This window comes from Ciconia boyciana, chromosome 1 (assembly GCF_034638445.1).
Source record: "Ciconia boyciana chromosome 1, ASM3463844v1, whole genome shotgun sequence".
NCBI lineage: Eukaryota > Metazoa > Chordata > Aves > Ciconiiformes > Ciconiidae > Ciconia > Ciconia boyciana.
Genome location: NC_132934.1, coordinates 163,308,310 through 163,332,522, shown reverse-complemented (window position 1 = coordinate 163,332,522; position 24,213 = coordinate 163,308,310). Strand labels below are relative to the sequence as shown.

Here is a 24,213-nt window from a genome sequence, read left to right as displayed (position 1 = left end):
GCTGTGGTTTTAATGACAGTTTAGACATTGATACATTCATTAGAATATATTTTCCCTTTAATAAGTACTTTGATGTAGCAAGTATGTTCTTACTGTTCTGTGTATACATTTTCATGATAACCCCTTTGCAGTTATCTGGGACATCAAAGACTGCAGCTCTGCACAATTTCTGCCAAAAAGAAGAGGCTCTTTTCTTACTGAGTCCTTGTAGACAGGTCCACAGTGTTTGGTGGATTCTGCTTTCAGCTGATCACAGTTGCAAATCCTCAGATTTAGTGTAGATTTTTTCTTACATAGTCCTGATTGCCATCCTGTCTTTAGCATTGCAGTGATTCTGCATTTTTATGAGTTACCGTAACCACAGCAGGGCCCTGTGTTAAAAGAGTATTCACATTATAGCATTAGCCAAGACTGTAAGAAGTCAGCACATCCCTGCAGTTAGCACACGCAGATGTGTCTATGGGCAATGACCACATATTTAGACTCTGGTATCCTGGAGTTGGATGCGTGATGACTCCTGCATCAGTGCAAATCATTTAATGCCAGCAAATATACGTGTTTTGCTAAAGGCGTTGCCATCTCTGCCTTACTGTCTGCAATGCCCCATTTACAGGCCACAGCAGTCATTGAACTCTTTTCCAAAGGAGCTTTAAGAAGGTTGACAAGCGGACCCTGTAGGAAGATGGGATCTTCTAAAAACCAGGAGAAACTATGCCTGCTTTTGTCAGATGTGTTTAAAGAACTATTGTACATGCTCAGTGAATTTCTTGGGAAAATGTAAGCATCACATGGCAGTTAAAGGATCTTAAGAGATTATTACATATTTCCAGTGTATCCCATGGGCTCGGTTTCCAGTAAGCATAAATTCCACAAGCCAAAATTTAGAAATATGTTATGGTTTGGGCCTGAGTAGATAAAAGGCACTGAAGCAGTAAAGTCTGAAATCCTTTCAAAAAAATTTAAGGTCTGCTGTTCCAAAACCAACAACTAGCACAAACTGGAATTAGTAGGCTGGCTGTGACATGACTGGTGGAAGGTTCTAATACTGTTCTTCAGGAAAGTAGCAAATTACTGAAAATACTAAAATTTTCTTAGCATTACCTAGATGCGTAGTACTTTTAAGAGGGATTCTGCTCATTTCCATTCAGGTCTCTTTCAAGTGCTCTTCAAGAATATTTGCAAATAAGTTTTCAGATTTATTTCCATTGTGTTCTTCTACATTGTAAGAACTTCAGCAAAGTGCAACTTATCATCATTTAGCTATTCTAAAATCATTACATTTTCAGTTAAATCGTTATATTAATGACTTTATGTTTAGCATAGAAGATTTAGTATATTGGCTATGGAGGATATTGCAAGGCATGGAGATTTCTATGTTCAAATAGTACATGAAGAAGAAGTGGAACTACCCTCACTGAAGTTCTTTTAAATGGGCTTTTCATGTTCAGTGTTATAGGTTCTACATCTTTCTACCTTGTTGGGGAATTCAGGTTGTAGTCTATTTTTCTTTACCTCTGAACAAAACTATTACCTATCCAAATAGATGAATTTCACTAGTAAAGCACTGCTGCAACAACATATTAGGACAAACTTTACTAATGCTAACACAGGAATGCAATCAGAAAAGCCTTGGTGCCTTACATCCAGTTAACACCTGCTTGTTTTCCCTGCAGAATTTTTCCGAGAACTTCTGGAGAATGCGGAAAGATCCTTAAATGACATGTTTGTCCGGACGTACGGCATGCTGTACATGCAGAACTCGGAGGTGTTCCAGGACCTCTTCACAGAGCTGAAGCGGTATTACACAGGAGGCAACGTGAACTTGGAGGAAATGCTGAATGATTTCTGGGCTCGGCTGCTGGAACGGATGTTCCAGCTCATAAACCCCCAGTACCATTTCACTGAGGACTACTTGGAGTGTGTAAGCAAGTATACAGACCAGCTGAAACCATTTGGAGATGTACCCAGGAAGCTGAAGGTTCAAGTGACTAGAGCGTTCATTGCTGCACGGACCTTTGTTCAGGGGCTGACAGTAGGCAGAGAGGTTGCAAACAGAGTATCCAAGGTAATCTAAAATCAGGGGATTTTAAGCTTGATTTTGTTTCAAATTTACTAGACAACTGAAATCTGATTGTGTGCTTTTTTTTAATGGGGGGTTGTTTGGTTGGTTGTTTTTTATGTCTACTGATATACCCATCCTAAGTTTATAAATAAGGGCAACAGTTGTTTTAAATTCCTTCTGGAGATATTAAGGCAATACTGACTGGAAAGCATTTCTCTGTGCTTAGGACACAAAGAAATACCAATATACATCAATGTTATAGCATGGTAGTGATTGTCATTAGTAGTTCAAAACCAGCTACGTATATAAAAGATTATGATTATGATCAGAATTTAAATGTTTCAAGCAAATTTATGCTGCTGTTCATTAGGGCAGTACAGCCTTCACAGCATTCATTCATCATGCAACTGGGGGATAGATTTGTTAGAAATGTCTAGTCATGTTTTTGATGAGAAAATAGACGAACAGTGACACCTCTGGAGCTTGAGCTTTCCCAAAGGACGGTTTGGCTCACATTTATTTTAGTTTTAATTGTTTATCTATGCAAATATTTAGGACGATTATAATCCTTGAGGGCTTCCCATAATTAAAGCTATGTAAGAAAAAAACACACACAAAAATAACCCATCTGGGTACCAGAAATGTGCCTCAATGACTTTCTCTTACACAGTGTTTCAAACTCAGGTATATTTTTATGAATTGCTGTTCCAACTAGATACTTGTCCTGTGACCTGGCTATTTCACAGTCCTAGTCTGTACTGTGTTTGGACCTTAACTATATTCTGAAGTGCTCTAGGGAGATCCGCTATGAAATGCCCAGATACTCACTTCTGGATGCATGCATGATTTTGACACTTGCCCCTTCCAATACTTTCCTGCATTTACAAGCCTAAGCCCTTCCTCTTCATCAAGAGGACTGGCTCTCTTGCTTCATTTAAATCACAACCAGAAGGTGAAGTAGAGCTGATATATTGTACAGTAGACTGCAATTCAAGAGCTCAGCAAGATGAGGCATCTAAACTTTTCTTATCCTGTATGATGTGATATTTTGCAATTACAAATTCAGAAGCCATGAAGCTGGAGATGTGGTCAACAAGTTAGAGCCTGATTTTATGCCCAGGAGACTGCATGGAAGGAAAGGGTCATATTGCACTTAAAAGTCAGTGAATGAAATACATGATCCTGGTTACCCAGCTAGAACTGAGGTCTCTGCCTCCCAAGTTACTTCCTGGGCTACAGGGTTGCCTTACCTTTTTTTCTGGCACTGTCAATTCTTGCGGTCCTTTCTGAACAGTGGCAGGGCATCGGCATGAAATCCCAGCCCTCCTAGTCTAGTTGGGCACAGATATGGCTGTTTAGCCTCCAAGTGTGCAGAATGCATATATCTACAGCCCCAAATTTCCTCTGAAAAGTGGTGATGTCCCCGAGGGTTAGGTTTTAAGTGAAAGTGCTGAGCTCTGATGTCACTGTTGTCAGTAGGCATTAGGTCTTGCTGCATTGACTGGATCAGACTGTAGGGAGTAAACTATGTAATTCGTGTAGTAGATGTGTAATTTGTGAACAGATTAAGGTATGAATTGTCTGCTGAGATATCACTTTCCCTGTGTATATACATGATTGTACAGGATGTGCAGGTGTCTCCCCTCTCACATACCCAGGAAATGTTTTCATCTTGTCTGCTGGGTTTTGGGCACATAAGCCCTTTCAAGAATGGAGCTTATCACAAGATCGCTAAATGATCCTATGATCCTATAATGAGAACTACTAGGTCTGTAATCATAAAGTGAGCCTTTTTGTAGTATCACTTGAAGATGATAACAGTAGCTCAATAATGCTTCTGGTTTTGTCCTTTAACATGAAAGCAACACTTTAAAGTCTTTAAAAGTGCTTGGTGGTTGGTGCAAGATACAGTCCAGGTTCTTCATTTTGCATATACATAAATAGTGATACTCTATTAGACTACATCTAGAATACTGAGTTCAGTTTTGGGCCCTGCCCATAGAAGAAAGACATTGACAAACTGAGGCAAGTTCAGTGGAGGCCACCAGCATGGTCAGGACTGGAGTACTTGCCCTGTGAGGAGAGGCTGTGGGACTGGAGCTTGTTCAACCTGGAGAAGAGACAACTTCAGGGGCACCTGGCAGCAGCTCCTGGTGCCTGTAGGGAAGTCATCAAGGAGGTGCAGCAAAGATCTTCACAATGGGGCATGGTGGGATATGATGGGCATGAGTTGAAACAAAGGCCAGTTCAGACTAGTTATAAGGAGAAACTTCACCATGAGAATGCTCAAACAGTGGATCAGTTGCCCAGAGAGCCTGTGCAGGCTCCATCCATAGAGGTCCTGATTGTACAAAGCCCTTTGAGATGACCAGGTCGTGCTAGTCTGAGTTCAGACCTGACCCTACTTTGAGAAGCAGGTTGGACTGGAGATCTCCTGAGCGCCCTTCCAATTCTAATTATCCTATGATCCTATCAAAAGATTAATGAAATGAACATTTTTACTTAAATGTAGTATATGCTTTGATTGCAAGACTGACTTTGGTATTAAATTCTCAGTGGCTATATTCATACCCACAGCAAATGGTAAATGATTGTTGGGTTTAGGGACTTTGTGTCATATGCAGCCTGGTGAGGCAGATGCGAAGAACCCCAAGTGACATCAAATGTTCAAGATTAATAAATATCCTGTGGAAAGGCTGTGATTACTCTGAGATCCAAGCTTTTGTGATTATATCATAACTGTGTATTTTTATATTGGTCTATCTACTGTAGAAAACGATAAATCCTTTTCTTTAAACATCATTTTAAAAGACTGCAACCATTCGTTAGAGTTAGCACACAACTTTGCAATCAAAAAAGAGTCAGGTAAATATTTTTTGTTGCTGTGTTGGAAGTCATCCAGATTCAGCATGGATTTCATTTTCATTGTACTCTAATACTGAAAGATTATGTGATAAGAATGCCACATCTGGGTAAGTCAAGAGAAATGAAAAGAAGAGATAATGAAAAGAAGAACTGTTGCAGTTCTTTTACAGAAATTTTTGTCCATTGTCTGCACTGGCTGGGAATGGGGGGGATTTCCTAGCTGCAACATCACAAGCTAAAAAGATTTTTTGCTTTCTATTTGTGGACCCATTATCTCACTGAACTGCCACTGTCAAAGGCCACTCACATAGAAAAAAGTTGAGCCTACACCTTAAACACCATGAGAAAGAGATTTATTAATGAGAAAGTTGGAAACAACATCTCCTTTGGGCCTTTAATTTACTTTCTCAGCCTCTTCTGGCCCGTTTCGGTAAAGGAGTTGGTGGGTCACACACTCAGAAGAATTTGTTCCCTATCTAATGTCAGGGATACATCCTTTCTGAAGATTTCTCTTCAGAGAGGGTGTAATGTTGGCACTGACTGAAAATGATGCAGTCAGTGTATTCCTTGCAAAACAGCTATACTCCCCTCTTTTTCCAATGAAGTATGCAGTCAAGCACACTCAAAGTAGGCAACACATATCACAAACATTTTCCTCTTACAATAATATTTTGCTATTTGCTTATGTCAGTGAGATTATAATTTAGATAAGTCCCATTTAGATAAATGGGGAGGGAGGGAGGTTAGGACATGTCTTTTTTTTGTAATTTTTTCTAATATTATATTTCAGTTGTAAGCAGACATAGTTGATTCCATCTATCTGAAGTTGTGCAGTTTTAGTTGAACAGTGTTTTCATAATCTCAAAGTCCAATTGCACTTTTTAATTTTCAGAGATTTTAAAACCTTTTTATTTCTCATACTAATGCATTAAAAATTTGTCAGTCTATGTTTGCTAAGGGCTTGTTAAATCTTCACTCAATGCAGTGTATTTCCACTGGCTTGAGTAGACTTCAGCTCACTAAATTCCACATATGCTTTGTAAAGCTGCATATGCATATGAACAAAATGTATTTTGTACGGTATTTCTTAAAGTGACAAAAATGAAAACTATTTCTTCATTAATGTAAAAGAATCGTAGAATCCTAGAATATCTCAAGTTGGAAGGGACCCCTAAGGATCATCAAGTCCAACTCCCTGCTCCTCACAGGACTACCTAAAACTAAACCACATGACGAAGAGCATCGTCCAGACGCTCCTTGAACTCTGACAGGCTTGGTGCCGTCACCACTTCCCTGGGGAGCCTGTTCCAGTGAGCAACCACCCTCTCAGTGAAGAACCTTTTCCTAATGTCCAATCTGAACTTCCCCTGACGCAACTTCAATTATAATGTTCAATATATAACATAAGAACTGCCATTTTGGGCACACCAAAGGTCTGTTTTAGTTGATTTTTACCTCAGTGCCCCGTAGTTTAAAGGTCAGTACAGGAGCAGAGCTTCTCACCTAGTATACTTTCTTAAGCTATAGCTAGTAGATGTTTATGGACTTTCTGAGCTACAGGCTCAGAAATAACTGGTAAAATTTTCTACCACCTGTTTTTCTACTGATTTCTCAGATCCTAAAAAACTGTAGAGTAGGCTTTTCTGCTTTGTTACCATTTGGTGGAAAAAAATGTGTTATTCTTTTATTTTCCTCCATAAAAATATAGCATATTCAAATGTCAATGTTTTTAAATGTATTTTGGTTTTCTCAACTTTTTCCTGGAGGAAAAAAACCAAAAACCCCCAAACCTTCCTGACCAGTTGTGATTTAGTATTTAATGTTAAACTGAAGAAACTACTGAAAATATTTCTGAAGTTGTTGCCAGCTGTGATTTCCAATAATGTGATAGAAAAGATGTATGCATATTTTTCATGTTCATCTTTTACTATGTCTGAGCTCTGGATACTTTACAAGTAAATAATGCTAAGTTATTCTCTCTGACTCTAAACAAAACATTCCCAGTGATCACAATACTCTCTTTGAACTATCGCTGAGTGGTGGAAAATGTAAGCAGAAAAAAAATGAGGAGGATAAAGCAATTAAAATTTAAAAAAGGGAGGGTCTTTATGACTTTCCAGGAGCTTATGATTCCTGAAATATTTTTCCCAAATATATTCATAACTGAATGACAACAATTATACAGCTTGTTGCACTGGAGAATTTTTTTATTAAATAAGGAAGAGTTCTGGACCAAACACAGTATGTAGAAAATAGAACTCGTTCCCGAGAAAAGATTAAGACTGAAACTGAGGGTATTTCAAAAGATAGTGTAAATCCCTAACTGCATGCAAATTTGCCAAAAAAAATATACTAGTTGTACAGGCGGTACTGTTTCCCTAACAGGGTGTTATCCCATCAGGATAGCATTCCATCCAAAGAAAATTTTTCCTGGAAGCTTTTTCTTTTGATATACTTTTCATTAAAAGCTGTAGAAATCAGTAGGAAAAAAGCACACAATTTTTATGTTTCATGAGCATGACTTCTCAAGCCTGACTTGTGCCAATGTCACGTTTTAACCTGGGTAAATTCACATTGAGAACATAAGAGTTTAGCAGAAAAAAACAAATAATGAAGTATGACTGGTCAGTCCTATCCAAAAGCACAGTCATTAGCCAGCTGTCATTACCCCACTGCTGCTCAGAGCTCTAATTTAATCCCAGGCAGACAGTTACATCTTCATTGGCTCCTGCACTGAATCTGGCTCACTAGGAACAGCAAGTGAGTGCAGAGTACTCCTCTTTGCACAGATCTGGGGGTTTAGTTATTGTTTGCTAGTTTTGCTTTTCTCAAAGTTTGGCTGTTTTGTGGTTTGTTTTTTTTCCGAATTTGACCACTTTCTTCCCATTATATACTGCGATAAGGACAAGAAGAATTGTTCTTAGTTTGACTTTCCCTTTCACACTTGCAAATTCATGCTACCGGCAACCAAAGTAGTTTTTATACCAGGAGTAAAGTGAAGCTTAGCTCTGGGGCATTATTAGGAGCAATTAGTGATTTGGTTAGTGGCATAAACATCAAAGATTTGTGACCCAGCCACTAAGAACTTATTTCATTAATGCATTTAAATATTAATTATCATTTATTGCAAAACAAAAAAGGCTGTTACAATAGTTTTCTCACTGTGTGGCATAGGCTATATGTCTCCCTTTTTTAAACCAATTAAAACCATTCTTCCCCTGAATATTATTAAATTATGTTAATATCAGACTTCTTATTAGGAACCCGGTGATATATGGGCAAAGTGAAACAAATTCAGTAATACAATTATAAGGTTAAACCCAAGATTAGTAGTGAAAAGCAGTCTCTAGTAATTGCCCATGATTACTTCTACTCACAGAATGCCAGGCCACTGCTTTTCTAATACGCTGAATCAATATTCTTACAAACTCTGCTTTTCATAGTTTATAAATAAACATTTGACAGTTTGAGAGCCATAAATAAAGGTCAATATTGAATGTCACACTGATTCAGAATGTAATTATTGGGGGGGGGGCTGGGGGAAATATGACATGCTGATAAGTCAGGTAATTAAAAGCCAAAACGAATAGTACTTTAATACTGGAAAATGTGATTTGCGGGGTGTGACAGATAAAGAGCTACATGTCCTGTATATTTTAACTTCATTGGCTGAAGAGATTTGGCTTGTTAAAGTCACAGAGGGAAAGGAGATCTAAAAAGGACTATGATTTTCACTAAACTTTAATCCTTAGTTCAAATTGTTAGTTTAGGAACAGCCCAGCTGAGCAAGCATAGCTTTTATGATTGCTTCTGTTTGTTTTAAGGTTTGTTTCAAGGTTTTTTTTAAGGTTTGTTTTAAGGTTTGTTTTAAGGTTTGTTTTAAGGTTTGTTTCAAGGTTTCAATTGTTTTAAGGTTTTTTTCAGTCATTCATTCTTTGAGTTTTAATTGAATTGATATATCTTTCCAAGAACTGGATCATACCATGCCATGAATGGGCCACACGCTTTTTTCCTCTTCCTGTCCCTTGGTGCTCCTCAGGCAGGGAGTCCAGGCATTATCCAGCCAGGGGGGTTTCAGGGCTCAGAGATGTCTGTGTCATAGAAGCAAGAGTGAATGGCATCTATGCTGGAGCGCTTTGTGGGAATTATCCTTTGAAATGAGGTTCTCCAGCTATGCAGGAAATCTTTCCTCCTTTCTTGGAAAGAAAAGGGACATAAGCCGATATAGTTAATTTGCAGATATTTCATGGGAAAATAAACCAGATGCTTTTCAGATGTCCCAGACTTACTGCAGGTGCACTGATCTATTTTCCACTTTGTGTGCACTGGAACATCAGATATCCCAGAAGAGTAGCTCAGGAGAAAAGGCCTAAAATGAAACAGCGACTCCAACAAAATGAAAAAGGAGGTAGGAGGTCTGCAAAAGCTGTGTTCCATGTCCTATCTATTAGAATTGTCAGATATAATTCAGCCTGGCCTCTCCATTTCTTAGGCCCTTAATTTCATTCAGCTAGCTTTGTATTGACCTTAATAACCCAAGTTTAGAGGAGTCATACTGCTCAGTAAGACATTCAGTCTTGCTCAGTATCCCTTAAGTAGGTCTACCAACCTGGTTTATTCCTACTATGTACTACTTCACATCTCAAAATTTGCACTAGTCCTGTCTTCCTGGATTCTTTGTATCATTCATGAGCAAAGATCTTCTGATTACAGTGCTTGTGCTCAGTTTGTGCTTTTTTTTAAATACCTATGGCACAGAAAATACCCATTAGTTCAGCTTTACATGAAACTTCTACCTATATATTAAGAACCAAAATGAGTATTTTAGTTTAACACTGTCATTAAACACTGCCATAACACATTAGAAAAATAATTATTCAAATCAAGGTTTTTCTTTAGGGTTGCCGAAAAGCACATTTTACACACAATACTTCAAAGTTTTCATACCAGTTGTATTTCCCACCTATAAAAGCTGTTGATATGGCACCTGCAGAAGCTATGTAAAGAGAAAATGTAGAACTTTTTCAGAGGAATTCCTAGACCAAAGGATGTATCCTAATGCATGTCATGATACACAGCCAAGTCATGATAAAAATAATGGTAAAGAAGCAAAGCTCACCTAGGAGCTTGCTGACCCTGCTAGATTTAGACCTTCTCTGTAATTAATCTTACAGCAGGTTTTAGGTTTTTGCTGTTTTAGCACAGGAGAGTAAAAGAAAATTCAGAGAATCAAATGGAAATAGGAAGGACATTAAAAAGTCTGAAGGTTAAGCAATGCCAGGAGATCAATATCATCTTACAACATGCTGACTTTTTAGGATGACTCTTTTTACAGGTTGTCTTCTGTTTCGAAGGCAGTCTATGGAAGCACTGTTTTCCAATCACAATTTCATAAAAGCAATTCATTTTATTTCTCAAGTGAGCCAAAAGCACAAAAACTAAGAGGTTCTTCTGCCTTCAGGTTTCTACAGAAAACATTAGCCAAGGAAATATCTGATTTACCTAAAACTTGTCAGGAATACTAACTGGAATATAAATGCATATCTGCTTAAGTGTTATAGTCAACAAAGTCATCAGCAACACACTGAAAATGTCAAATTTCTTTGAGACTTTAAAATAATGAAGTCTGAAAACAACTATGTGGATCTAAGTTCAATTCTCAGTTATTCAGAGGTCAGTGACAGTTGGCTTCATTGTCTGCTTAAGTCTTGCATCTCAAAATATATCTCAAACGAAAGATGGTATGAATATAGGAATACAAAATGAAGTATTTCGTTGTCAGGAAAATAACAGCTCTGGTTATCTGTAAAATTTTAAACTTATCCCCATCCTCCATGTGGCATAAACTCCTTATGGGAGTTTTTTATGCCACAAGCTTGCCAAGTTTTTTCCATAATCTTTTCTGAAGAGAAAATGTCACTTTTGCTCAGTCCACATGTCTAAGGCTATCATTGCTCTTTTTCTTCTTCTCTTTTCCTCCTTCTCCTTTTTTCTTTTTTAAAGCTCTTAGGAGGAATTCATTTCCTGAGTAAAAACTAAATGTACCAGACAGAATGGAGGAAAAGTAGAGCTTTGAGGAAGGTTAGGAGGATTTAGTTGACCTCAGCTATACACATCTGTCACCATTACATGGCTGAGAGCAGAAACTAAGTGTATATAGAGAGGATTGTAATACAAGAAATGCCCGCTTGTCCTTCATAACAGTTTGCCATCCTTTGGCAGCTGGCATAGAAGACTTTGCCTTTCCCCAACACCTCAGCACAGTTTTAGCCTGCGAACAGCTTCCCCACTCTTGAAAACGGTTTTGCTTTTAAAACTGCCAGAGATGTTTTGATGTTCAGGTCTGTCCTATGCAAGTTTGACTTCTGATCTTTGGCTTCAGAATGTTTACCAATTTTGCATGAACTTGCCATTGGAGAAATTACTGGATTTATTCAGGAAGCATGTACAGACTCCCCACTTCATGCCTGCTTACGTGATTTTCAATATCACCAAGCAACAGAATTGCATCTACACTTACCTTTTGTACTTTTCATCCCATGATTCTTGCATTCACGTCCGTATGTTGGCATTTCCATGGATCCAAAAGCAAGTGTGTATAAGGCAATATCTGGCAAGCTGACAAAGCTAAGCAGGCTAGTGCACTTAATTCGCATTTCCTAAGTGCTCTGCATGCTGAGTTGTTACGCCAAAGCATCAGCAGTTCTCTCCACAACAGAAGACACTGATCTAATTGTTCTATTTCCAATGGAGGTTTTATGCATCCAGTTGGTAGAGGGAAGCTTGAGCTGCCAAAGATATGGAACTGAATTTTACAAAAGTAGCCATCAGTGTTTAAGAACAAAAAAGAGAGAAATTACAAACTGCATTCTTCCTTCAGCAGTTTGCTGGCTCAACAGTACTGCCACGCACTGTGGTGTTATGGCACACTGTGGCTGCTATGAACCCTGTTTTTCAGACGTGACCCAAAACAAGTGAATGCATATGGATCTAAGCACTTGGTCTTCTCTGTCTGGGGAATGCAATAATTGAACAGCTTTGGTCTGTGGCATCTAAGCTGTATGAACTCAAACCAGCGCAGGCCTAGGAGCCATGGAAACATATAAGGAAAAGCTTCTCAGCTCAAACACCGTCTTCTTTTAGCTCTATGTTCTTCAGGGCTGATGGAACAGGGAATTAGGTCGGAGCAAGTCTGACCTAATTCTCACCCATATAGATGTGGCCATCAGTGCTTAACTGTCCCCTTTCACTATGCTGGAAACCAAACCCGTATTAGGTTACAAACTCCTCCTTGTGAATTCCACACCCAAAACTGGTAGTCCCTTCCCATGTTTCCAATTTTCCCTATTAGATTGCTATGTTCTTTTCAGATCTGGCCACAACACCTTTTATACTTGCCTATTTCCCAGTGGAAGAGGGAACTGTTAGAGGCATTTATGTGTCTAATTTCTTTAGGCTAAATTTATTATTTTGTTGTTGTTGGCTTTACCTGATTATATTAATATTAGAGTGCCAGTCAATTAATCGTTTATTTGAAACAAAAATTTAATTTTGTACACTACTGTGTGAAGGATAGCCTAAACAAAAAAATCAGTTTTCTTCCAATCTGAGTGTTAGTTTTGAATTTACACTGACATTTTCTTCGGATAAATGGTGGCTATTTTAACAGTTATTTTGAAATCCAGCACAGAGACAACTCAAGGCACACTGTGGCCTTTAGTCCTGGAGATCTTAAGGTAAACTTCAAGAGTAAACCTGCTACCGCATAGAGTATAGGAAGACAGAACCGAAAGATGCCCAGAAAGCTCCTGGCAACCTGTCCATCCTGGCAACCTATCCATCATGCGTAAGATGTAGTTTTATAGGAAAGATAAGCACCTGTGTATCTTTCATCATCACACATCTGTTTGTAAAGAAAAGTGCACATCTCCTTTTCAAGAAAAACATGTAGAAACCAAACCACAGGACAAAGCGCTGTCAGAAACTTCCACACTGATCCTCAAAACTGAAGTGGTTTTGGGAGCTCTCAGGATGTTTCCTGGTCATAAGTATGAAGTTAAAGAAATCTCTTAATTCGATACAACTTTTTTATTGTTAAATAATTCACTATATGTAGTGTTCAGCATTTAAAAGTAAGACAGAATGTACCAACTGGAAATGAAAGTAATTCAGGTTTTCACTTAAATCAGAATTAAAATTTTGGGTGAAGACTGAAGGTTAATTTACACTCTGGAGTCTCCAAAGCTCACAGAGGAAGCTGACTTCCAGTCTCTACTACTATATTTTTCTTTCATTTTATTTTATTTTATTATATATAGTTACAGGAATATTAAAAAGTGTCCAAAATGTGGGGAAAAAAAATATACAATAAAGTTTATTAAAAATTAAAAAGGGAGAGGGAGAACAAGAGAGGTAAATGTTAAACCCAAAATGGCTTGACTGTCTTATTTTTACCCTGACCCCCAAAAAAGCATCCTGTGGCCATATCTTATTTTCAGTCTGATTCCCCAAAACTGTTTCTGAGAGAAATGTCTTCTAGACTTAGCCTAGTACTGAAGCACTGTGAATGTATGTGTATCGGTACAGTGCATACTTGTATATGTAAAGGTTGATTCTCTATTTAAGATTCAGTCTGTGCCTCCCTCTCCCTCTTCCCACTTTCCCTCCTGAATAAGTAAAAAGTACCTTAGCCATTGACTTCAATCTGAACTTGATTAGGGTCTAATTGTTCAGATCTGTATAAAATCAGGTAGAAAACAAAGTTTATTAAGGCAAAGGCCTCTACAGGGAGTCTGAAGAACTTACTGATGGAAACTTATTGCTGAGGAAATTTGGGTGGAATAACAGGTTTTCAGTCAAGAAATTACCATTTTAATGCATAAGAATAGCACTACAAGTTAACATAGGTTAAATGTTTATAGATTATTAGTATATGTAGTTAAATTCACATAAAATCATCATCAGTGAAATTTCACCCATGTGATTTAGTTTAAACATACTGTAAAAGTTTAATATGTTTCTGAAGCGTGTAGCATCACCTGCCACCAGAGACGTATTCCAAACTGGGGAACTCAGTGTTGACAGTCCCTAAGGGCAATTCCTGTGCCCTGTGGCAATTAATTACAAATAGAAAAACAGAGGAGATTACATACATGAAGAAGAACATGAACAAAATTCATTTCTCCAACTGACTTGGTAAATTCTTGCTCGCTCTAGTGAGTGAACTGTCTGCCAGGGTTTGTTTGCTACCTAAGGACTGGTACAGGCACAACATGTATACAAAGCACTGAAAAGGGTATATCTATGAAAAGAGATTGAGATCCATCAGCTGCTTTTTATCCATCAATTATTTATTTGTAAGAAAGTTTTTTTCTCTATGAGTTAAAATGCTCTGTAAGCCATTTTTTGAACAATAGCTATAGAGTGACAACACAAAACACTATTCAAAAGAGGTGTTGGAAGAGAAAGCTCTGCTAGAGACTGAACTTTTTAAAGTTTTGAACATTTCTCTTTTATCATCCCATCTGCAGAGATTCAGTGCTACAAGGACATTCCCTTAAGCAATATCAATACAGTGTGGAGGTTTATGAGCCAAGATACACATCAAAAAGAATTTTAATAAGCCTTGACAGATATATTGCATTAATAGTGCTGATGTAGTGAGGTAGGACCTATGCAGTGGGGTGTGTAAAGCAGTAAGGTATTCTTACTGCTGGCTAAGATATAACATAGAACAGACTGTCACTTGGTGGAAGAAAGAAATGTGTTAACTGAATGTATTTAATTATTTCCTTTTTTCATGATCAAAATTCTTTTTCTGGTGACTGTGTATTGCTCCTTAGTAGCAGAAGTAAGCACCTATCAAGGAAAGATTAGATCTCCATAAAGTGAATGAGCTTACTGCCTAATCAAGTGATGATCCTTTACAACACTTTTTTCTCTTGTCCTGTCTTCACACTAATGCATGCATGCGCACACACACACACACAGATTCACGAGTACCATGTTGGCAGCTAAAGGAGTGGGAGAACTCATCATGTTATATGAGAGGTGAATTGGACTATCTTCCTTTGCACAAATTAAGAGTTGTTGAGGTCCACTCACCTGTGTTTACGCTCAAATATATTTCAGCATACAAACAGAAAGAGAGGACTAGAGTGTGTATATGCATATAGGCACACAATCTAACTGCAGGTAATAGCATACAAATTTTACTATTTGAGCTTGTAATGACTAGGTGTTGTTACCATCCAATGGATATTTATTGCAGTATGTGAAATGTTGATATGTATGTACATAGATGACAGAAATCACTCTTTGGTCCACTATCTTTGAAAGCAATCTTAATACAGAGGAAAGCATTCAGTCAACACATACAGAAAATTACTTTAGGTTTTCTGTACCATGTAGATTTAACTTTTGTAACTTTAGTTTTGTCTTTTTGGGTCAAAGCTGAAGCAATGCTGAGAGTCACATTTTCTTGCTCATTTTTATCAGTGAGTAAGAACTCGAATCTGCTATGCTGTCAAGTTAACATCCTTTAAAAACAGTGAGAATAAACAAATGCATTCTAATGGAGCCATTTTTCACTGTTATGCTTTTACCTACATGTATTTGCAGCATGATCCAAAAAGCTTCAGAAGTAAAATGTTTCCTAAATGCTCTAAGATACTCAAATATAATGCTATGTTTAACGTGAAAGTGGCAAATGGACAGGCGTGAGAAGAAGAATGGAAGTTTTGGCAGATGAAAATGCTCAGAAATGTGTTTATTAGCAAGAAAAGTTAAAGGCTTATAGTGCAGAGAATATTAAATGAGTTGAGAAGTTGCTAAGAAGCAGAATGCTTGATGTGGAAAAAGTAGAAGAAAGGTGTTCTTGGAAGCTAAGATCAAGAGTGATATTTAATAACAAGAAATTTATATTGCCTAGGATAGGCACTTATCTGAGGTAATTAAGTTAAAAATAGAGTGACCTCATGCTGTTGCCACAATCCCTGGAGAAAAATAGGTACCTCTAGGGGGAATTCATGACTTGTGCAGGTTGAATCATGTTCTAGAGCTGACAGTTTTTCTCCAGCGAAGGAGAGGGAACAGAGAGAACCACCAGTGGCCGTTCAATGCATGGACCAGCCTATAACTAGTCCAAGGTAAAACTGCCTGATAATGTGGACATCCCACAAACTTAATGAGACTTCCATTACACCCAAAGATAGGAATTACCTGAGACGTTCTTGCCAACATTTGTAATAAAAGTCTTACATTCTTTTCTTTCCTTTTAGCTCAACTGCAGAAAACACACCTGTGCATTTTGCTTGTAATATTTAATTTTTTTTAAATTAAGTTCTAGTTCACATTTTTAAATGACTGTTTAAGTTGATATTTATTTATCACAGTTAGGATTTCATTAGAGAAGTCAAGAATAGTGATGATGCACTCCTTAAGAGCCCAGAAGGTTACTTTTTGCCTCCCACATAGATCTATAGTAGTTATTTCTTACCAAAACCAAATCTGATTAAACTCACAATTATAGTTTCTTCTTGCATAACCTGTATTCATCCAAGTATACAATACCTCAGTGATCAGAAGCTAATTTTGCAGATGATGGATAAAGATTAAAATAAGACAGAATCAACCTTAATTTCCTTTATATGTAAAATGTGGTGCTTCATAATTCATTTTCCTGAAGTCAGACTATAAAAAGTGGGACTGCTGTTGAATTGAAATGGAAAACGTCCTCTTTAATCTGTTGCTCCAGGTGTATGTAGATTATTCATTGTTAGAATAAGGATACCTTGTAAATTAAAGAACAGGCAACACGACAAAAGAGGAGAGGAAGTCTGTGGTTTATAGAGTTCAGCTGCTATGCATACTTATAACAGAATTGCAATTTGATTTTTTTTTAGCTATCATTAGGGAAAAGAACATTTAAGTTAGTGACATTACAACGTAACTACAAATGTAATAGGTAAGAAACTTACAGCTGTTGGTTGGTACCTTCTGAGACAAGAAATGCCTGATTATAGAAATTTCAGTCTGCCTATTTAAATTTTTGTCAGCATTAATATTATTGACTTACTCTTTTCCCAAGATAGGAATCTATATCCTAATGCAACTAATTTTGTTCTAATTGCTGTCAAAGGTATTTCCTGATTTTTTGGCACAAGGTAAAGGTGAGGATTTTTGAGCAGTTGCCTTGGATGAAATCATGGTCAGAAAGCAATAAGGGGGGTGTGGGGGGGGACGACTGAAAATGTCTCTTCCTTGTGCCTTTAGTGTGAGTGAAGTGGGTCAGAAATAGACTTTGGCAGGTATTAGGCGTAAAGCATCCAATAACTGCTCCTGTCAATATTCAAATGGTAGGGTTTGCCGCTGGTAGGATCTGAAAACAGGTGTAATTTCAGGAGAATAAAGCTGAGCTATTTGTAAAAGAGGGGTTTTTTTCTGAGTGTCAGATTATTTAAAGCAAATATGCACACTAAAAAAAAAATGTGCACATAAATGTGTTACTTGAATATCAGTACAGTTCTGCCTTGGCATTTTGTAGTCCCCAAATAGTTATGTTCCATTTAGCCAGGTAGATTTGCCTTTGAGTATTATTAATTTGGAGAAGGGGAGTGGTTGTTTTTTACCCTGGGACCATAATTTTCATTAGGGTGTTTGGGGTTTTTTTGTTTGTTTTTTTTTCAGAGTTGATAGATTGCTGGGTTTTCCTTTTTGTTACAGAGCATGAAATGAACCTGGCAAAGGAGTTACTGCCTCAGTAAATATGAAGAGCCATTTTCGGGATGTGCCTGAGCATTTTAATGGGTCTCATCTCAGAGCATGTGGTTTAGCTAATGAGAGAATTGACTTCAGATTGTTCCATAAATTATATTCTGGTGTAGTCAGAAAGGTATAAACTGATTTACTGTGAGAGAAATCTCTTTTGCCTCAGGAAGCTGTGGAGATGGTAGGCTGTGTAATTTCAGCCCCCTCTTCACAAGGTTCAAAGGGGAGCTGTAGTTGGAAGTAACAGCCTGCACTAGCATGGCCATACTGCGAGGGGAAAAAAGCTGTTTGATCATGTAGTGTCTTCTCTGCACCCCTATCAGTCACCCTACTTCATGATGTGGTGGACTTAAGAGCACTTAAAAATTTTTTTATCAGTCTGATATTATATATGTACAGTAATAGAATTTCACCCATGTACTCAAGAGGTTAAAACTTCACATTGTGTCAAAACTTACTTTCTGAGCTAGAGATTAATTACACAAATTGAAAGATTTCTTACCTCTTTGTTTCTGTAACAGGAAAAAAATGCATTCCTGTTTCTCTTATACAAGTTTTATACTTTTTACACAAGTTTCAGTGTATATTTCTCATCAGAGGAAAAAATATCTCAGAAGCCTTACTAAACTAAGAAGTTAAGAATTGTAGATGAAAGCTGACCTTTACTGACTTATTTATTTTTATAGAGATTTATTCAGAATCACATTTCTCCGAACATGGAGGCCCCTTGGGTTAGCTCAGCTAGTCTGGTTCATTAAGCAGAAGAGTGTTACTTTCTTCAACAGAATTTCAGATGATCCTAACTTTATGTTAACCAAGGTATGTAGGTTTGGAGTGTATTTGCCATAAGCTTCTTCAATAAACAATGAAAAGAGATAAGCATCTCCAGAAAGCAGTTCCCATCACCAGTCACACAAATTGACCTCAGGATGTTGCTGTCTTTCTTTACCAACTGTAGAGGAGAAAATAACTCTTACAAGTAATATTTTCTTCCTTTAGATTCTTTGGTTATGTGCATGACATTACATCAGAAAAAATCCAGCCCGTCAATATTAATATGCAATATAGTATTTTGTAACTATTAAGTTAGAGATTGTTGGGATTTTATCATGGATTTTTGCATTTAGCTACTCCCTTTTAATTAAATTACTTAAATACAATTGTTAATGACATTTTATTCAGTATTTATTAGTTAGTCATTGTGGAAATTCTGGCTAGAACTCAGGAAAAAGAGGAGAGTCTATGACCTCTGGAAGAAGGGGCAGGCAACTCAGGAGGACTACAAAGGTTGTAGCAAGGCTGTGCAGGGAGAAAATTAGAAGGCCCAAAGCTGAGCTAGAGCTCAATCTGGCTGCTGCTGTAAAAGACAACAAAAAATACTTCTTCAAATACATTAGCAGCAAAAGGAGAGCTAAGGAGAATCTCCAGCCCCTAGTAGACGGGGGAGGGAACACAGTGACCAAGGATGAGGAAAAGGCTGAGGTACTTAATGCCTTCTTTGTCTCAGTCTTTAATAGTAGGGCCAATTGTTCCCTGGGTACCCAGCCCCCGGAGTTGGAAGACAGGGACAGGGACCAGAATGGAGCCCCCATAATCCAGGGGGAAATGGTTAGTGACCTGCTGCACCACTTAGACACTCACAAGTCTATGGGGCCGGATGAGATCCATGCGAGATTCTGAAGGAACTGGCAGCTGTGCTCACCAAGTCCCTTTCCATCATTTACCAGCAGTCCTGACTAACTGGGGAGGTCCCTGCTGACTGGAGATTAGCGAATGTGACGCCCATCTTCAAGAAGGGCCAGAAGGAGGACCCGGGGAACTACAGGCCTGTCAGCCTGACCTCGGTACCGGGGAAGCTGATGGAGCAGATCATCCTGAGTGCTATCACATGGCATGTAGAGAATAACCAAGGGATTAAGCCCAGCCAGCATGGGTTCAGGAAAGGCAGGTCCTGCTTGACCAACCTGATCTCCTTCTACGACAAGGTGACCTGCCTAGTAGATGAGGGAAAGGCTGTGGATGTTGTCTATCTAGACTTCAGTAAAGCCTTTGACACGGTTTCCCACAGCATTCTCCTGGAGAAACTGGCTGCTCATGGCTTGGACGGGTGTACTCTTTGCTGGGTAAAGAACTGGCTGGATGGCTGGGCCCAAAGAGTGGTAGTGAATGGAGTTTACTCCAGTTGGCGGACGGTCACAAGCGGTGTTCCCCAGGGCTCTGTGTTGGGGCCAGTTCTGTTTAATATCTTTATCAATGATCTGGATGAAGGGATCGAGTGCACCCTCAGTAAGTTTGCAGATGACACCAAGTTGTGCAGGAGTGTTGATCTGCTTGAGGGTAGGAAGGCTCTACAGAGGGACCTGGACAGGCTGGATCGATGGGCCGAGGTCAATTGTATGGGGTTCAACAAGGCCAAGTGCTGGGTCCTGCACTTGGGTCATAACAACCCCATGCAACGCTACAGGCTTGGGGAAGAGTGGCTGGAAAGCTGCCAGGCAGAGAAGGACCTGGGGGTGTTGGTTGACAGCCGCCTGAACATGAGCCAGCAGTGTGCCCAGGTGGCCAAGAAAGCCAATGGCATCCCGGCTTGTATCAAAAATATCATGGCCAGCAGGACTAGGGAAGTGATTGTGCCCCTGTACTCGGCACTGGTGAGGCTGCACCTCGAATCCTGTGTTCAGACATTGAGGAGACATTGAGGAGCAGACATTGAGCGTGTCCAGAGAAGGGCAACGAAGCTGGTGAAGGGTCTAGAGCAGAAGTCTTATGAGGAGCGGCTGAGGGATGTTGTTTAGCCTGTTGTTTAGCAACTGGGGTTGTTTAGTCTGGAGAAAAGGAGGCTGAGGGGAGACCTTATCGCTCTGTACAACTACCTGAAAGGAGGCTGTAGAGAGGTGGGGGTCGGTCTCTTCTCCCAGGTAACAAGTGATAGGATGAGAGGAAATGGCCTCAAGTTGTGCCAGGGGAGGTTTAGACTGGATATTAGGAAAAATTTCTTCACCAAAACAGTTATCAAGCATTGGAACAGGCTGCCCAGGGAAGTGGTTGAGTCACCATCCCTGGAAGTATTTAAAAGACGTTTGGATGATGTGCTTAGGGACATGGTATAGTGGTGGTCTTGGTAGTGTTAGGCTTACGGTTGGACTCGATGGTCTTAAAGGTCTTTTCCAACCTATATGATTCTGTGATTCTGTGAAATTATTTCGGAAAGGAGAACAGACTAAGATAAAGATTTTCTGTAGAAATCAGCTGGTTTAAAGGCAACAAATATACAATTTTAATGCACTTCAGTGTTCTGATGCATTAGCAGAGTTGACCGAATAATAAAAAATAGATCGTTGAATACATTTGAGTAAAAGTAGACCAATTTTACTTTATCGGAAGGACTATTTCTGAAAATGCTTTGAAATCCTTAGTTTTGTAAATTGTAAATGAATTAATCTCAGTAATTATGTGAGGAACCTGCTGTTAGTTGGTCAGCAGCTGAAGAATTTTGTTTTTCAATAAAAGCTCTAAATACATGGCTAACTAGTCAGGCATACAATTATCAAATTAAAATACACAGTCTGTAAATAAGTCAATGGTAAACATAATTTCTTAAATTCTGGTGTGCAAATGCTGTTGAAGAATGGAGACAGCAACAGAAATAGAAGTTGATCAGCATTAGAAAAACGTCCTGAATCTCATAACCTGTACAACTTGCAATGATATTTCATCAGATATACTGATTAGGGTTATGACATAGAGTGCCTACGTGGTTCTAGCCATGAAACTTGTTGAGTAATATATTTTCTGGTTTTATCATGGTCTGTATCTCACATTCTCCTTGTTGCTCCCCCACATCCCAGGTAACTCAAACATTAATTAATTAAGCTGCCTTTTTTTTAAGAAAGGACTTGTTCACTCAACCAAATTTAGATGGCTTTTTGACTAGGAGCTCAGTACTTCCAGTCAGCAGTATAGATATAAATCGCATGGACCAATGTTGATCAACAGCTGCAGGAAAGTCATGAAATGGATCAATCTCAAGACATGGGTTTATGCAGTACTACTGCAGTACCCCACTTGTTGATCACATTGAAAGTGCTTAGATTTTATTCATCTTTTTACTTCTGACTTCTGATGTGTTCGTGGTTAACATTCTGCAATTAGCACAGAGGTCTCTGTAGCACTTACATTAAAAGTATAACATTAGCATGAGTATTAAATATCCTGGGAATACAGTTCGTGTCTGTACAACTTCAGAATTTATATTGCTGGAAAGGTTTTTAAAACACAACTTTAAAGAGTTATATAAAAAGTTATGTAAGCACATAAAAGGATACATAACTTTGGTTGGCAGAAAAAGTCATGACCAACAGGAACTGGAAACATGACTAATGTGTGAATCATGTACCTACTGAAGTTGCTTTTTTGATACCCATAACCAGTCACAGCATGTGCTTGGACTAACTCAGTTTTCTCAAGGCAAACGTAATATGTGAATCCTGGGCTCTGTTACTCTAGCTTATCAGTGCTTGAGACCATTTTCTGCCATAAATATATGTTGTATGAGCACTTCAAGATTGTACCGTTTGCAGCATATGCTGGACACCTGTGTTCTTCATGGGCTGCCCAGGGCACCTACAGCAGTTCAACCTCTCTCTGGCAAAGTCAAGTGCCTGAAACCAACACGTCATCATCTCTTCTGTTGTCCATGTATCTCATTTTGGCTTGGGCATTTGGCACTGGTACACCACTCTCTCAAAAAACAATGCTGTTCATGCAGATGGGATGGCCTTGGCAGTGCAATATACTCTCCCCACCTCAACCCACAGTTGACTGGCAGCTGTGTGCTGGAAAACTGGCATATTACCTTGCAAGGGGCATATTGCCATCCATAGATAATCAGGAACCTCGGCAGCAAAATGATCACAAATGAATATCAGCTGTTAACGTTCAAGAACTGATTCCAAGTCATTGGGGTTGGCTGGAAGTGTGAAGTCTTTATTCTCTTTATTCCTAAATGCAGAAGTCTCTGTTGCACACAGCCTGCTGTCTTTCACATAAAGTGAAAGTCTAGATTGAAGAATAATTCTCCATACAATATTTACAGCACAGATATCTGTGCTCTTTCATAAATAGATGGAGATATACAGTTTTCAGAAATATTTTGAATTGAAAAATCAGAAAATATGTTAAACATGTTTGGCTTTGATGTCTTATTTTACCCATGCTTCTGAGAAGCAGTCTGTGGTCTGTAGTGAAATAGACTGTTATCAGGGTTAATAAATGAATGTTACATACCACTGCCTTTTCAGAACAAAAGAATGGAAAGAAATGAATGATCTGAGTCTTGCCCATAGTCAGGGGTGCAGACCATACCTTCCTAATCAGGGAATCAGATAATGCAATAAAATAATGCAATAAAAAGCATATGTCAGGCAAACTTAGCTACCATTTAAAAATGTGATTTTGGTCAGAAAAAATATGTCTGGAGCCATGTTGAATTCATTTTTCTTTATTTAGAAAAATAAATGAAATTTTTCTAAATAAATCTTCACAGATTTATTTATCATATTTAGTCCATTTTAACAGATTTCTTAAAAAAAAAAAAAAATAGAAGGAACTTTGAACTAGTAAACCTGAATGTTAAAATAGGCTGTTTGGCTCTTATGAAGATTCATGGACCCAGGGTCCCTACATAGTTCTGTTTTGTCTCCAGCTGGATGGGACATTTGTAATGAGGAGCAGGATGCTGCATTGAACAGTTGTGGAGACCTAGAAGCAAGAACAAAATTTAGTTCATTCTCCCATAATTCTGTGCAGTTTTTAGTGCTAAGAAGAGTAAAAAATACTGGTCTTTGTTTTTTCTTACCAGACAAATATGATACTGGATGCATGTAGCTGGCTAGAATGTTAATAACATGATGACATTTTTGCATACTGTATTCTCAGACTGGAAATTAATTTTGATTTATCACACAGTTTTTAGGGCAATTTTATTTGACCTTTTCTAAATACTACCACCATTTATCCCTAGGTAGCTGACAAAGTCTGTTTTCCTTGTGACATGGTATTTGTTAGAAAATATGAAAGTCAAGTTTGGTTTTAAATTACTGGCCTCACACATTTAGTTATATTATGAAAAATTTGGGTCAGCCTTAGCCTTGTTAAGCAGACTAATGAACTGCCCCCCTAAATTTGTTCCAATATCGTTAGAGCACTTTAATTGCTTCTCTAGCACTTTTCCCAGGTGCTTTTAGCCAGTCAGACCCAGCAACATGGATAAGACAAAGGGACAGGGGACTGAACCCTGGCTTCAAGGTTAAGTGGCACAGATTAACTCACATTTCCATGCCTCTGTCACTATGTAGAGTGAATGGTGCCTTCCACATTCATGCAGAAACTAAATATCTTTTTTCTAACAGGGATGAATAAGCTTGCATCCTGGAAAAAAAGGGGAATGTTATGTGCTCTCCCTCTTTTCACAGGAAAGTGTGTTATCATGAACATCGTGTCAAGTTTCGGCTGGCCTC

The 24,213-nt window shown here is 38.5% G+C and overlaps 1 protein-coding gene across 1 annotated transcript in view; it reads left to right on the top strand.

Moving 5' to 3' along the window:
* GPC6 (glypican 6) overlaps window positions 1-24,213 on the top strand; it is a 786,710-nt gene that overhangs the window by 431,848 nt on the left and 330,649 nt on the right. The window contains exon 3 of the mRNA XM_072854005.1: window positions 1,674-2,065. Coding sequence (XP_072710106.1) covers window positions 1,674-2,065 — 392 coding nt within the window. The remainder of the gene's footprint in view (window positions 1-1,673; window positions 2,066-24,213) is intronic.